This window comes from Coloeus monedula (assembly GCF_965178545.1).
Source record: "Coloeus monedula genome assembly, chromosome: 6".
Classification (NCBI taxonomy): Eukaryota; Metazoa; Chordata; class Aves; order Passeriformes; family Corvidae; genus Coloeus; species Coloeus monedula.
Window position 1 is genome coordinate 53,113,700 of NC_138786.1, and position 15,448 is coordinate 53,129,147.

Here is a 15,448-nt window from a genome sequence, read left to right on the forward strand (position 1 = left end):
AGATAATATTTTACTTCTGGTTTTAAGTTTTTGCTATCTTTGCATGATAAACTGGAATCATCTGTCCTCTCCAGAACAGAAAGCATTCAGGGAAGGATGCACAAGAAATCACAGGAAGCAAGTTAATAAAAATCCTTTCATTTTCGATTTCCAGAAAATCTGTGCCCTCACACCAAGCTGTGCTATATGTCACTGGCACAGCAGCCGGAAAATATGTGCTTCAGTGAGAAATAGGTTCTTGGGAAATGTGCAGGAAACAGCACTGGGTACTAAAGTCCTCAGCTCCCCTGTAAAGCTGACCCAGGGGGCAGCAGCCGTGAAATTTTCTTTTCCGTTTGCTGCCAATGTGCCTTGGCTCTGACCCGGGAAAACCTCTACAAGAGGGGTACAATTCAGGTCATGGCTTGGCAAGCCCTTCATTGCATCAGGACTTTGGTTTTCAGGGTCACTTTGGGCAAAGTGTAACCTTCCACACGTAGATGAGGCACCCTTTGGTAACGGGACCATTGTGCAAAAACAGGCAGTATGGCATTTCCTTGAGCTCTTGGTTCCCCTTGACCAGCGGGTGTCTCTGCAAGGAGCTGACATTGGAAAGGGGCCTGGGAGACTGAGCAAGAAGTGAAGAAGGAGAGCTGCTCCAGGGGCTGGGAAAACTATGCTGCTGTCTGAAATAGAAGCAAATACTCTGGATGTGGTTGGGTTAATTTCTGGGGTTCACCATGTGTGTACACAATGAGTGGGTAATAATCCATGGGGATCTACGTAGATGTTTAGGGTCAGGTTTGTGGGTTTGGGAAGTAAGAAAAATGGCTTGGTAAAGGCAGAAGGAATTTTCATTAATGGAAAGGGTGTGTGATCCATCAGTAGGAGAAAGAGTGTGCTGGGATAAGGGGAGGAGGAATCTTGTAAATAGCCACCAATGCAGTGTCTCGGTGGTGCACGCCAACAGAGTCCTCTGGCAAACAAGTGTGCAAAGCTGTCTTCTGGGGCTAGTTAGTTCAACAGGGGGTGGCCCCTTCACAGCCAACTTCACCCTGCGAGTCACCACCCCTTGTGACTTTCCAAGCAAAAGGGCACTGGGAACAGCAGCTCTGGCGCAGCATTTCAGGGCTTCATGGGATTACTTATTCACTGTGTTCCTGGAACCGTTCCAGGCTTCCCAGCTCTGCCACCAGTGTACAAATTCATCAAGTACCCACAAGGCTCTCCCCAGAGGCAAGAGCAGCCTGTAGGAAGGTGATTCATGTTACAAATTGGTGTCTCCGAAGGACCGGCAGGGCTTTGGGAAGACCGAACCGGTATCCTCGTCCCTTCTAGCTCCCTGACGCTCGGGCAGGGTGATTAAGGCAGCAGCCGCACTCTGGATGGATTTCATTGCTGGGGCCATCGGAGGTAAATACATGAATTAGTGCTTGTTAACAAAAGCAGATAGCTGTGTTTCCTTCTTGTTCAGCTAAAGAGCAGGTCTCAATAGCAGAACTGAGAGCCTTTCGATGGGGACTGCTTGTTAAAAGTGTGTTCCTCCTTATTAAATGGAAAATGTCATCAGAACAGGTTCACAGAGCTGCTGGAGAGGCAGTGCTGCAGCTTGGTCATCTGAGGTCATTGCCTGCAATCTCCTCAGGTCTGATTGCAGTGAGACAGGGTAAAACTCTAATAGGAAGAGACAGAATGTAATAGGTTTTGTGTGGATGCAGACCAGCTTGTATTGCCCAGACAGTGAAACTCTCACGTGTCTGGCATCTAGGGGTCCCAGCAGGCTGCTGGGATGGTGGCTCTGGGGGGCTGAGGATGTGATTTGTGAGACAGGAGGGGAGGAAGCACAGTGTTCTTATTGCATTCAGTATGTCTGGATGAATGACCTCTGCAATATCTTAGGTTAAGATGTATTTGCAATTGTGGCGGTGAACTCAGTGCAGGCGAGCTACGCAGCAGGCTGTGATCTGGGAGAAAGTAGGTTAGCTGTATATAAAAAAAGTAACAGGAGAGAAGTGTGATTAAATTCTAGACATTTTTAGAGCATGTACTGCTCAAACCCATCTTTTTTTTAAACCACAAAATGTACCCATCAGTCTCATTTCTTTGCTGAAATCTCATTAGATTTAGTGGAGTATACAAGATAATATATGCAATAAATACCACAAGAAAAGCCTTTGGGTCACCACTGACAGAAAGGACAGGTAAACCTGCCAGGTGGCTGAGACATCCAGCCCAAGCCTGCATGTCAGATCTCACTTTGAGATTTGCTGAAATTTGGCTTTTCCCCTCACCAGGAACAGCCTGTGGTCCTGCTGCAGGTGTGCTTGTCCTGGGAAGGACCATGTTGAGTTTTACCCTGTGCCCGTTAATTGCTCATCACCCAATATGTGCAAGTGGGGTGAAGTTTGGCATCTCAGCAGCATCCAGCCCTGGAGGAGCCTGTTGTGCCTGTGCTTGGGGTGTTAGTCTTCCTGGGGTGTTGGGAGACCCTGCTCAGAAAGACACCCTTCATGAGAGAGGGGGATATAACCAGCCCTTCCATGGTAGCTTGTCTTTCTCCTCATGTTTCCCTCCTGACTTCAGAGAACCTTGTGGAGAAGGAAGCCCTGTGCTAGGGCTGGCAACAGGATGTCCATCCCAAAAGGATTAACCAAACCTCCTCTGAGACTCATGTTCATGGTGGGGCAGAGACAACTCTGTTGCTTGGACTCCTTTGCTTTTATAGCACAGTTTGAGACAGGTCACTTAAGGACAAACTTCTTTTGCAAGGGAACATGGAGAGCTGAAAACAGTTTAAACATGGCCATTCACCTTGGTTTCCTGTCCCAGCTCCCATGCAATGCCAGGGTTTGTGCTATGACCCCCTGTCTAGGTGCCAGCATCATGTTCTGCCCGGCCATGCAGCAAGACTCTCCCATGGGTGCCCTGGACACAGGCTCAGCCTGAGGGGATGCAGGCTGTGGAGATCCAGCTGGGACCAGAAAAGTCTTTCCTTGTTGTAAGGCACTTTACTGACCTCAGCATAAGAGAGCAAGATTTTCCATCCTGTCCTTTATGTTCAGCTCAGAGCTTTTCTAGGAGGGATACTGCAACTTCTCACTGGCTGACAGAGGTGGGAGCTCACCCATAGACACATGGGAGGTACCTGGGCAGGGCTTCAGGGCCATCAGCCTTACCCTCACATGGGACAGATCCTGGGGTTCGACAGCTTTCCTGCAAGAACTGGGATGTTTTTAGTGCTGCGCCTGTTTTGTGGTTTATGTTTGCTAGAGCTGAAGCAGTTTTCATGTTCCTAAGGAGTTTATGAACCCAGCAGAAGCGCATCAAGCAAGTCAAGGCAACATAGGAAATAAGAGTTTCTGTTCAGTAAATTACATTCTTGTGACCCAGATCTATTTTCAGTGTCTTGGAGAAAGCACGGCTTAAGCAAATCTGAGAAACAGCAGAGGTCATGCCCATTCGAATTCCATGTAATGATCCAGCCTCTGGCAGCCTCAGGCAGCTGCACAAATATTGTGCATCACCTCTGGGCAATGGATTCTGTGGCCATGAGATAAACTCAGCATCTTCAGCCCGAGAAACAGTGGTCTACTACGGCTCCAGACAGAAAAAACACGAGAGGAACATGCTTAGTGACTGTGCAGACTTTCTATAACCATCAAATGTGGCTGGATGTTTAGGATACAGTCCTTCCTGGCCAGTAAAACTGAGCAGGAGGTTGGACTAGAGACCTCCTAAGGTCCCTTTCAACTTGAATTTTCCTATGATCCCATGCATGCCTTGTAGCCCTGCTACAGCAGCAGCCTGGGCCGTGACAGGGGATGGGGATTGCTGACTAGGGCTGCTGATAACTGCAGGATGACTTGACTCTTATGTCAGGAGTAAAGATTTGGGCAAGTGAAGCCGAGGTAGAGCAGCAGGGTCCGCAGCATGACTGGGCTTTCCCTCAACTGGGAGGTTACATGCAGGCCAAGGGCAGATAAAATAATCCCCCTATAGAAGGAACATGCTGTCTTCTTCTCCTTACAGCTAAAACAGCTCCTGCTGGGGTCATGTTACTGAATGAAGCTCAGCTCATTTAAGGTCTGGGGCACTGATGTTCCCAATTCTGCACAAAACAAAGGTTTTTGAAAATTGCTGTCTGACCATCCAGTGCATGGACAATGATCCCTGCTTCTCCCTGGATGAAGGGTTTGCCAACAGCTCAGAGCTGTTGCAGCCTGGTGAGCTCTGTACAGCTGCCACTTGCTCCCTGATGATTGCCACCCCACCAGCATCTCTCCTTATTTGAGTTGCCTGCTCCGAGTGACCTGACTTGTGTAGTGACTGTGAGTGATCCATTTTGTCCACTCCATGTGTAGGGCATGCTGTAACCTTTGCTCAATACCTGGGAATATCTGAGATAAAGGAGGCATAAAAATGGCTCACTAAAATAAAAAAAAGGTAATTCACCTGATTTTGCTATTTATTTTTGTCGCAGCTGATGCAGTGTTACTCAGCAGGAGTCCCACAGGAAGCCTCTCCTGCATGCCCACTGTTCATTGCTGGCCTTCTTGCATTCTGCTGTGCAGACGGGGCACGTGTGGGTCATGCTATCTAAGTCCCAGGCTATTTATACCGTGTGAGAGCGTGCAGAGCCCTCATTCCTCAGCCTTTGATAGACTTGGCTGAGCTCCTCAGCTCTGACAACTGCTTGGACTGCTTTGTGCCCTTAAGTAGCACAGTTCATGGTAGGCTGGGTTGTTTGGAGGAATTCACATTTTTGCTGGGAACAGTGAAAAATTTACTTTTATGGTCTTCTCCCAAGTGGAGATGTTTGGTCCTCTGGAACCAAGTTGATGGAGAGCCTTTAGGGCTGAAACAGTCTGTTTTGGGCAACCTGCTGGGCCGCTGTCTTTGCATCTTAATGTGTGAACAGGGCGATTTCTCCAGAAGGGAGGTCAGTTCTTGTCAGACACTGACCCAAATCATCCTTGGTATATGATCTGCATGAGCCAAAGCTCCTGCCTTCCTGAGCCAGTGGAGTGAGCCAGGACTTAGCTGTGCATGGTGCCCTTGTGTCACCAGCATCTGGTCACCATGGCCATCTCCTCTAAGGTTCAGAAATTCTGAAAATGATGAGATTTGTCAAACCCTCCCAGCTGAGGTGGGGTGCTTGGGCTGGGGGACTGCATCTCTGAGGTCAGCACTGTCATCCTGGCATTGACTTATGTGCTGCTCTTCCCTGGCTGGCAGTGCCCATGTTTACTCTGGCCGATGGCCAGGAACCTGGGACAGCACAGGTGTCCCCAGATGACTTTGTGCATTGTCACTCTCTGCTTGGACAAAGCCATTGCTTCTTCAAGCCATATTATCACCTGTGTATTCCTCCTTGCCCTCTCTCTTCTATCATTCTCTCTCTTCCATCTTGGTCCATTTTCCCCCTTCACTGCTGTTTATCTGGTGTCAGGTTTGATAGATGTTTTTGAGGAACAAACCTCAATTTTCTGCAAGAAAGATGCTGTTGGTGGTTTTCCTCTGAGTAATGCACTTCGGGTTTTTCTCCTGGTGACTCACAACAGCAGCTGCTGCATTTCTCCAGAACATGGGAGAGCTTTTCAGAGCTCTCAAGCAGCCATGTAATCATAGATGAACATGCCCACAGCAACTAACACACTTTCAAGTAGCTTGGGTGTTAATTTTTCTTTTTTAAAGAAGGACTCAGTGAGAGGCAGTTTTCAACAGGTGAGCCACCAGATATACCCTGTATCTCCAAATGCCTGGCTGCCTGAAGGGCTCATCCAGCACTTGTGTGAACTTGATCTCTGTCTAAATAACTCACGTGGATACAGCTCCATTGTTCTCCAGCCTGATTTCCTTTCGGGTGACTTGGCAGGTGGTGTACTGGGAGGAAGTTTGCTGGAAAGCACCTTTAGTACCTGATAACACTTAGCTCAGAGCTGAGAAATGCAGTGAGGTGAGGGCAGACATGGGGCAGATCTATTTGTTATTGCAACCGAGAGAAATCCGTGTTGGAGCTCTTTAGCCCCCCTTACTTGCCATTAAGGCAGTAGCTTTGTCTCAGAGGATTAATACATACCCAGCTGCTATTTTAAGGCTCTAGGTGTGAGTGTGAGTGTTGGTGGAGGCTTGAGCCGGCCCCGGGCTCTGGCCATGCTGTCAGTGATGGCCAGCTGGCCGTGCTGGACGGGCTCTCGAGCCTTTGCACACCCCCAGCTCGAATCCCTCCCTGCCCCCAAATCCCGCCGAGCCCTGAGCGGCTGCGGGAGTGGGGTCTCTCCGCAGAGCTCCGGCACCAGCCTGTCAGGACACCAAAATACCCGTGCTTTTGCTCCTTGATCTGATTTTGAAGCAGTGCTTGGTAGGAAATGCACCTCAGAGGCCTACTCCAGCATGATGCTGTGGTCCCAAATGCCTCATGAATTCCTCACCCAGGGCTGTAGATGTGCTTTGCAGGCTTCAGCCAGGACATAGCAGTCTCTGGAGGCAGCCAGGAGCACCTCTCCTGTCCTCAAGAGAGGTTGCTGAAAATCTGTAATGTGTGAGGACCACCCCTCTTTTATAGACATCCTTGTGACTGCTGCTTTTATTTTTTCCTTTATATTTCCAAAGCAAACATAGAAAACCAAAATTGCTCCAGACTCTCTTGTCTGAGTGGAGATGCTTTGCACCTCACATGAGGAGGCTTGGTCATAGTCCGAAGATGCTTTAGTGCCTGAGCTGAGAGAGGAAACAAATATACCCCAAAATCCTCCCTTCAGCCTTCATGGGGGAGTGCTCTCAGTGTTTCTCCCAGTCTCATCTTGCTCCACCTTCTTGTTCCTCCCTGATAAGTTTCCCATACTCTGTTTCCTCCTCTGAGTGTGCCTTGGTCACACAGAGAAATGTGCATTTTTCTCTGTCATTCTTGGCTCAAACATCATTACTGGAGCTCAAGAAGTCTGGTGCCAAGCACGGCTGTGCTCTGGAGCTGTGTTCTGCTATTCCCCCGTGCCCTTCTGTGATGAGTGAAATGGTCTGTTGTGACATGGGCTGTTAACCATCTCCAACATACTCTCTGTTTCAGGTGGCCTAAGCACAGCCGTGGGTTATCCACTGGACACAGTAAAGGTATCTGTTGGAGCTTTATTTCTTGACTATAGAACAAAAACAAAGAGGCCTTTTTGTTTTCTCCCTGCTTTTCAGAAAACTAGTCCCATGATAATGCTTTATCTGCATTACATCTGCATATCTCACTGGATTTGGTTGTGTTGTTTGTCTTTTGAAAAACAAAACTGAATTGTTTGGTGATGCTATTTTATGGTTAATTATCTGGTTTTCTGCTATGGCATTTGTTGATTTACTTGTTTTTTAATCTGATATCTGCATTTTAAAGTTGTCCCTGTATTCCTAGGTGAGAATTCAGACTGAGAACCACTACAGAGGATTTTGGCACTGTGTCCAGGAAACATACAGGAGAGAAAAGGTAGGTACCTCTCACCAGAGTTGCTGATACCAGTTGCAGATGCCCGGTTTCAGGGAAGAAGAGCTGCCTCTGTCAGTTTGGGGAGGATGGGCACCAGCTGCATATGAGCATCTGTTGGGAGAAGGGTCAGGGTAAAATTTAGCTTGGTTGATGAGCTGTAAGGTGGCAGTAAGTTTTGATTCAGCAATGTACAGCCAGTGCTTTTGGGCAGATGCTTTCCCATGCCATTCACCCTTAAAAGTCACCTTTCTCCTCTGCTTCCCACGAGGTCCCGGGATTTTACAAAGGTGTGACTGCATCAGTCCTCGCCGTATCTGCGGTTTCTTCTGTTTCCTTTGGCGCATACAAAAACTTCCTCTGTACCATCTGCAAGCTGCGATACGGGGCTGCAGATGCCAAGCCGTCCAAGCTGGATGTTTCCCTTGCTGGAGCTGCTGCCGGCGCTTCCCGGGTAGGTAAACAGCCCACGGGGAAGGCGCAACAAGAGATCTTGTTCACAAACATAGGCGGCTGGAAAAGCAGGAAATGTTTTTTCGGTCCGGGAGGCCAGGGGAGCCTGCAACAAGTCTGGTGGGTTTGTTTTTGCAGGGGAGGTCATGCTCTGCTCACACTGCCCCCTCACTGGTCAGCTCCGTGGCGTGGCCGAGTCCTTCTGGGCAGCTGGTGCTGGATTTGGTTTGGAGCGCCAGGACATTTAAAGCATGCTATTAAAGTGACACAGACCTTGGCAGCAAACGCAGAACAAGGAAGAAAAAACAACATAGCAAACTCCCCAAGTGGCTGCGATGGTGTGTTTATGTAAGAAAGACATAATTCTGAGTTGAAGCACGGGTCAGTGCTTTCCCAGCGGCTGCACAAGCCTGGCAGGGCATTGCTGCCGGAATGGGCAGAGCACAGTGTTGCCTTGCCAGGACCTAAAACTCAACGAGGTACCACTGAGAAGTGATGCTGCCTGGAAAATGTGCAGGATCCTCAGACAGGAAGGCCAGGCTGGGTCCGGGAGCAGTTTTCCACAGGCAGATGAGGGTGAGCATCTACAGGTGCTGTGAATGTGGTGGAGCTCCTCCCTTCACGCCGATGGCAGGCTGGGCGGAAATGTGTGCCAGTCACAATCCTCTTACAGAGCAGTCCAGATGGTCAGGTTTCTAGGTGCTTCCTAGCAGTCAGTGACTCAACACGGGCTAATTTTTTTATAGTCTAGATGGTCTTGCTTCAAATACAGATACAAATAATGTATGCTTCCCTATAGCTGAGGACATCCCCTTTCCACACCCATCTGGTTTAGCAAGTAGTTACACGTATTTAATATCCTGTGTTGATTCCTGCCTTGCCTTCCTCTCTGCCCAGTGCACCTCACACACGTGTCCTGCTGCTGTTGGGTGGAACAGCACACGCAGAGAGGAGGAGGCTGGAGCTTGCTGGAACTCACAGGCAATGTTATTGCCTGAAAAGTTGGGAGACGAGGATTTACAGGAGGGAGATCCAAATGCTGTTTCAGTGTGAGGGTTAAAATACCATTCTCTGGTGTTGCAGGCTGTGTTGACAAACCCTAGCGAAGTGGCCAAAGTTCGGATGCAGACTCAGAGGAACCCACACCCTTCCATCACACATCAGCCTGCTTCCAAGCCGAAGTACCGAGGGTCTCTGCACTGTCTGAAGGTTATCATCAAGGAGGAAGGGTTTGGGGGTCTCTACAAGGGCTGTTCTGCATTACTCTGCAGGGATTGCTCTGCTTCTGCAATATATTTCCTTTCCTATTCTGCTGTGTGCGACTGGCTCACACCAGATGGGAGAAATAAACCAGGTAGGTATTGGAAAGCATCTGGCATTACCTGCAAAAATGGCTTATTTAGTCCCACACTAAGACAGAAACCAGGCTCTGGGCAAACATCACCCAGTACCTATAAAACCTCACCCAGATCCTCACTGCTGCCCTGTGTGTTTTGGCCCCAGGGCTGGTGCCAGCAGCCTGCATGTGAGGGTTTCACTGGCCCCACCTTGTCCCTGAGCAGCTCCTCCTCTTCCTGCTGGAGGGGCTCCGTCCACATGTTCTGGTGCCTCCAGAGTGGATATGAAACCCTGTTAATGCAGAAACAGGATAATTAGGAATGAAACATGGACAAAGCTCCTGGGACCCATCATGGAGCTCAGATAAAGGTCAGTCCAGAGCTTGAATATAAAGTCCAGGTGGAGAAGGTAAAAACACTTCAGGTTCTTAGTTGCGATTTGGCTCCAAAAAGCAACTCTTCACTTTGAGAAAAGACTGAATAGGTAACATTCAGCAAAACAGCATCTCCCTGAGGATTATAAAAATTAGATCCATCTGATGAGGGTGTGAGAGCTCTCACACACATCTAGAGTACCACATCTAGTTCACATGGTGTTCAAAGCGTTATGTGTCAAAAATTCTCTGAGACCACTGGAAACACACAATTGCAAGAGCTGCATGAAATAACTCCTGAAAAACATGAAAGTCACCAAAGTCTGTTGACAAATCTGAGATGGTTGTAGCTGAATGAGACGCAAGCAACCTGCCCTTCTCCCTTGACTGTCTCCTGCAGGTTTTCTCGTTGTGCTGCTTGCTGGTGGTTTTGCTGGAGTCCTGGCCTGGGGATTAGCTACTCCCATGGATGTCATCAAATCACGCATGCAAACAGACGAATCAGACCAGCACAAGTACAAAGGCCTGATCCACTGTGTGAGGGAAAGTGTGAGAAAGGAGGGGGTAAAAATACTTTTCAAAGGACTGGGTTTAAACTGCATTCGTGCCTTTCCCGTGAACATGGTGGTGTTTGTAACGTATGAAGGAGTACTGAGATTTACAGATCATTATATAAACAAAAAATAGCTTGTTCCACTCTGTCCAAAGTGTGTCTTATTTATTTATTTGTAAGACAATATCCACAAACCACTGTTGAATTGATGGACAGCATAAGAAGCATGGACATTTCAACACAAAGCGGATGATTGATGGCTTTGTTTTATTCTTACAGGATTAAAACTCATCAGGGATGCTTCATATACAGCCTGCCTTTAATCTCATTAAGGTATTTATACTGTAGCTGCTGCTTGGGCCCTTGAAACATTTGCAATTTTTTTTGTTTGTCTGATCAGGGGTTTTTAAATCACATCATTTTGTTCCCTACTGGCACAGAAAATGATCCTCACAACCAAAGGAAGAGCTGGGGGGAGTTTGTGTAAGATTTAACACTCTCCAGCCTGTGCTCTTCACATGCAATGCCTGCACTGCATTCACCAGCTGACTTACATATTTGTGCTTCAGGCTGCAACTTCCTCTTCCCAGCAGTAATTTTCCCAAAGTACTCTACAGTTATATCCCCTCGGCAGCCGCTGAAGTAGGACTGTCCTTTCTTTTCCCCATTGCTCTTTAATGAGCGGCAGACACGGTCTGTTTACATAACTGCGCTAATGCTCTGGAAGCAGCGCCAGGCGCGGTTCCCGGCAGGCACGTGGTTTTCTCCCTGAGCAGCAACAGCCTCTCCCGCCGGCTTATGGAGCAGCGTCTCTCCGAGCCTGGCACAGCTTTGGAGGCAATCTGTTCTCATCCTGGAGCGAGGGGAGGAATAGATGCAAAGCCTCGTTGCTTCTCAAAGGAAAGGCTGCCATAAAATCTGTGCGCTGGCGGGGTTAGGCAAGTTAGAGGAGAGTGGCAAAGCTGTAGAGCATAATCAAGATTTCCAACTTTTAAAAGTGCATACTTTTCTCCCTTTAAATGGTGCTGTTAGGAGCAGCCAAATGTATTTTGCCAAAGGTGCACTTTGAACGAATTTCTGACTTTTCTATTACTTCTTTTTCATTACTTTTTCCTACTTTTTTTCATGAACAACAAAGTTGAAAAACCAACACCCATGCTACTGCTTAAGCAGAAAAACCCCTAAACCCAGAAACGTTAGTTTGCTCATCCTGCCACAGGGGCCACATACAGGCTTCTGTTTTAATCCCTTGATGATGACACTTGAAGCATTCTGGATCCAACCTCTCAGATTCTGCTAAAAATGCATTTATTGGAGGGAAAGCTGAATACTATATTTTACAAGGAGTTCTCATATTCAGGACCCTTCTGGTCAGCAGCCACTCTCACCAGCTGATGGCATGGCTTTACTACACCGGCAGCAGTTTTGCAGCAAACAGGACTTGTCAGCTGCCTTGGACATACAGAAAGAACTACAATAACAAGTTTAAAGATTCCAGGTGCTCCTAGACTAGGATAAAGGGAACCTCTTCTACCCCAGACAGAGACCACTAAAAAGCTCCACAACTGTCCTCCTGAAATCTAAGCCTTCAACTGGCCTTTTAAACACCTTCACAGCCATGCTATCGAACAAGCATCTTAATTCTTTCAAGGGTCTACCCAGCTCTTGCAGCGGATCCAAAAGCAGGGTTAAGAGACCAGGCTGGTGCGCAGGATGTCACCTTAAGGGGAGTCAAAAGAAAGACCCAACACTGAACTGGATTCTCTCCAAAATACTTACGGCCTCAGCAACCTACCACTGTGGTGACAGCTTTGGGTGTCAGCACCACACTTCCTTTAGTCAGAAAGCCCTTAAAACAGAAGATTTAATAAAGTCCTTGAGGTTTGGAATTCCTCTTAAGAGCTCTTAAGAGTCTACTACCCTTGCCTCTTTCTGCAAGGGATGCATTTAACTGGGCAGTGATTTATCCCTGCTCTGCCCGGATGTTTGGAATCATACTCCTTTATGCCATGTTATTCCCAGGCGGCCTTGTTCTTAGGCATTACATCCTCTGAGCAGAGACAGCGAAAGAATGCCTGCAAAACAGACTAAACAACTGTTTATTGTGAGGCAGCACTGATACCATCCATGGTCAGCCCAAGGTTTGAATATTAAATAGCTCATCTTTCCCAGTATGCTCACACACTCAGATAACTAAAAATGTCTCCTCCTGTGGGTGTAACTGAAATACATTTGATTTCAAGGGAGAGGAATTACAGAGGAATTGCAAACATGAGTGGGAATAACTGCAGAAGCCAGTTCAAGGGGCTGAGGACTCTAAGCCTTGGGGTATTCAGCACCATATATAAGCAGGCTCTCATGTGGTCTGAACACATGCTACATGAGAGGCAAATTGTACCTCCAGGCAGCTTATTTCAGGAAGGTAAGGGCTTTGCAATCCATCCTGCTTAGAACCCTTTACATCTACACAGTGTGTGGGTGACAACCTGAGGAAGAACTCGCAGCTGATACACACAGCACCAGGTACAGGAACTGACTGCGTGAGTACTGTAAACACAGGCACATAAATTTCAACCAATTTTTGTTTACTGTCAGGACACAGATTATGTACTTCACTACACACACCCCAAGCTGGGTGTTTGGCTTCTGGTTTTCAGCACTTGACTGCTTTCTTTTCTGATTTGTATTATCTTGGCCTTTAGCTACTCTAACGATCACAGAACTATTTATTTTGATAAATTAGCTAGCTGAAGGCCAGCCCACAGAAAGAAGGTACCATATTTGCTGGGCTGATATTTGGTTTACTTTGCTGTAGCGACTGCAGCTTGTTGTATAGATGATTTCTTTCAGAAAAAAAGTTGGTGGCCTTAATAAAAAAAATTTCTTAGAAGTCACATTCAGGATCAGGTTCCATGTTGCTGAGTTCCCGTTTGCTCTGACAATGCTCATGAATATCCAGGTAGGTTTCAGCATTCTTCTTGGTGATTGTGGAAGCGCTGTGGGCAGCTATTCAGAATCTGTGCTTTTGCAAAGAAATTGTGAGCACTGTGTTTCCACTCAAGCATCAGTTTTACACCAAACCTACTGAGGTGCCACTGTACACAGGTCTCGTTGACGTTCCCCCATTCCAGAGCTGGCTGCTGTGCACAGGGACATGCAACATCCAGTCTGGCTTGTGACCAGGTCATCTCTGGACAACTGACCCTTACTAGTTTGCTCTGGGAGCAGTCTGAAGTCTACCTGGAAGGGGGTTCTAAGGCACCATGTTTCAGTACTTTAAAACAAGGACCAGCTACATCAGATGACAAAATGGTAGGGTTAGGGTTAGGGTAAGAAGAGAGGTCAAAACCAGAGTAAGTGTAAATTAAGGCTTTTAAAAGAAATAATAAAAAAGTAAAACAAAAGAAGTTTGATACAGACTTTTATCTACATTTTTATTACAGTGAGATGAACAAAATGAGCTGATTGAGGAAAATGTAATGAACCATGCCTGATAACATTTCAACATGCTTTTGGAAACTGCCTTGTCTTGACCTTTAAATGCCTCTGGGACGTGAACTGTAATTAACAACAGGCTCAGGAATTCACGAAGACTCCACTGAGAAACTGTACCATCTCAGAAGCATCTTGGTATGAATTCATCAGAAGACTTGAAAACACTGCTTGTTCAGCAAACAAATACGAAAAAGTTTTGCTATCACTTTCCTTTCCAGCACTTTCAAAACTTATTTCAATTGTTGTAAAATAAACCATCTGCTTATCTAGAATAGAACACGGTACAGTTTCTCCTACAGCATATTTCCCTTTGCTGAATAACAAAATTAATTCTTAGCTAATGAAATAAATCTAGCAGAACAAATCTGCATATATTTTAAACAAGAAATTTGCATTTTAACTTTGTAAAAGCACTTTTAAAGTCAATTTAAGGCTTATCTTTTATGTATGGCTTAAAGATGACAAAGAGTAGACTGCAAGAACAGGAAGGTCATCATTAATGTCTAAAGTAATTAAGACTTAGCTCACTTATTACTGGATTTAAGAAGCTGCTTTTTTCCCCTAAGAATTGCTCCACTACTTCTAGAAAAAAAAAGTTTTTCTACTCATTGTTAAGCCCTTGCTGGCACTGAGATGCTTTGCCTCTGGGTTATGGAGACAGTCTCTGGGAAACATTTTCACTAATAAGCTGAAGTCAACGGCGTTAGATGAGAGACGCCAGCTCACATAAACTGTAAAGAAAGAGACAAAAGCTAAGCCTTGCTATTTTCAGCACAAGTTTGAAACTCATGCAATAGGACTAGGTTTGCCTTGCACTCCTGCCTTTTCCTTGGTTCCTTGAACAAACATAGCCAGGTTAACCCACCTGTGTTACCTGCATCAAATAAAACCACCTTTGCTAAGACTATGGGCTAGCAACTTTCCTTTCTAGACAAGACAGATCTAACAGTGTGCACTCAGCACTGCTCATATCAAAACAAATAGCTAATAATTTGAATTTTTCTTCCATAAATCATAGTGAAGACATTGAAATTCTTTCAGAGAAAGGAGATAATTAAATTACACGAGGTATTTTAACAAAGTATATATTTTTTTTCACTGGAATACATCCTAAAATAAGTATCCCTAGTTTGAACAACCTGGTGCAGTGAAAGAGAACAGACAGTACTAGAAGTATCCCTGTGTCCAGTGTGACTTCAGCATGATTTAACACTTGTTATTTTTAACTAGAAACTAATATTTGCATTTCTATACTATCATCCACCTGAGAATATAAAGGGCCTGACAACCTCCTGATGACCTCCTTCCTCCAGAGGCACTCAGATCAGCTAAATAGCTCCAGAAAAAAAGTACAAGATTTCTGCAACTTGCCCAATGTCAAAGAGGAAGGTGATAGCAAGACAAGTCTGACAGTCTTTCTCCAGTGTTCAACTCACAGATGTCCACTCTTTCTGTATTGTTCCCACTTTGTAACATTCACTGCTTTTTTGTTGGCAGCATGTTCTCATGCCCAAGAGGACATAGAGTCTAGTAAACCAAGGTACATAGTACAAAAGAAAATGGAGCAACTATTTATTAGTTTGAGATATGACCTCTTACCAACATATTTAAAACAATTTCCAAGTTAGCCTTTATCATCAAATGGAAATTTTATTTATATTTTCAACATGAAATACATTAAAATACAATGCTGGGCTGACATACATGCTTTTCTGCAAGACTGATCAATTCTGTCTTGCATATTCTGATTTTAAATAGATACAATTCCTATTTTAAACTTTTTTTGTACTCTGCT

At 46.0% G+C, this 15,448-nt stretch overlaps 1 protein-coding gene across 2 annotated transcripts; it reads left to right on the plus strand.

The window, feature by feature from the left end:
* Positions 1-431: 431 nt before the first annotated feature.
* SLC25A47 (solute carrier family 25 member 47) lies at positions 432-13,733 on the plus strand. Of its 2 annotated transcripts, XM_082284070.1 has the most exons (8): positions 433-1,392; positions 7,046-7,089; positions 7,373-7,444; positions 7,713-7,895; positions 8,978-9,248; positions 10,006-10,142; positions 10,438-10,491; positions 13,602-13,733. In XM_082284070.1, the coding sequence occupies exons 1-7, from the start codon at positions 1,365-1,367 to the stop codon at positions 10,441-10,443; spliced, it is 741 nt and encodes a 246-aa protein (XP_082140196.1). In that variant the 5' UTR covers positions 433-1,364; the 3' UTR covers positions 10,444-10,491; positions 13,602-13,733. The 2 variants fall into 2 exon arrangements, with proteins under 2 accessions (XP_082140195.1, XP_082140196.1); XM_082284069.1 differs by lacking the exons at positions 10,438-10,491; positions 13,602-13,733 and having other exon boundaries at positions 432-1,392; positions 10,006-10,431.
* The last annotated feature ends 1,715 nt before the right edge of the window (positions 13,734-15,448 follow it).

Excerpts from the sequence above, each read along its gene's own strand:
- SLC25A47 (XM_082284069.1), top strand. The coding sequence starts at position 1,365 with ATGGATTTCATTGCTGGGGCCATCGGAG. Across the intron at positions 1,393-7,045 it reads CATTGCTGGGGCCATCGGAG|GTGGCCTAAGCACAGCCGTG; the intron begins GTAAATACATGA and ends TCTCTGTTTCAG. Across the intron at positions 9,249-10,005 it reads AGATGGGAGAAATAAACCAG|GTTTTCTCGTTGTGCTGCTT; the intron begins GTAGGTATTGGA and ends TGTCTCCTGCAG.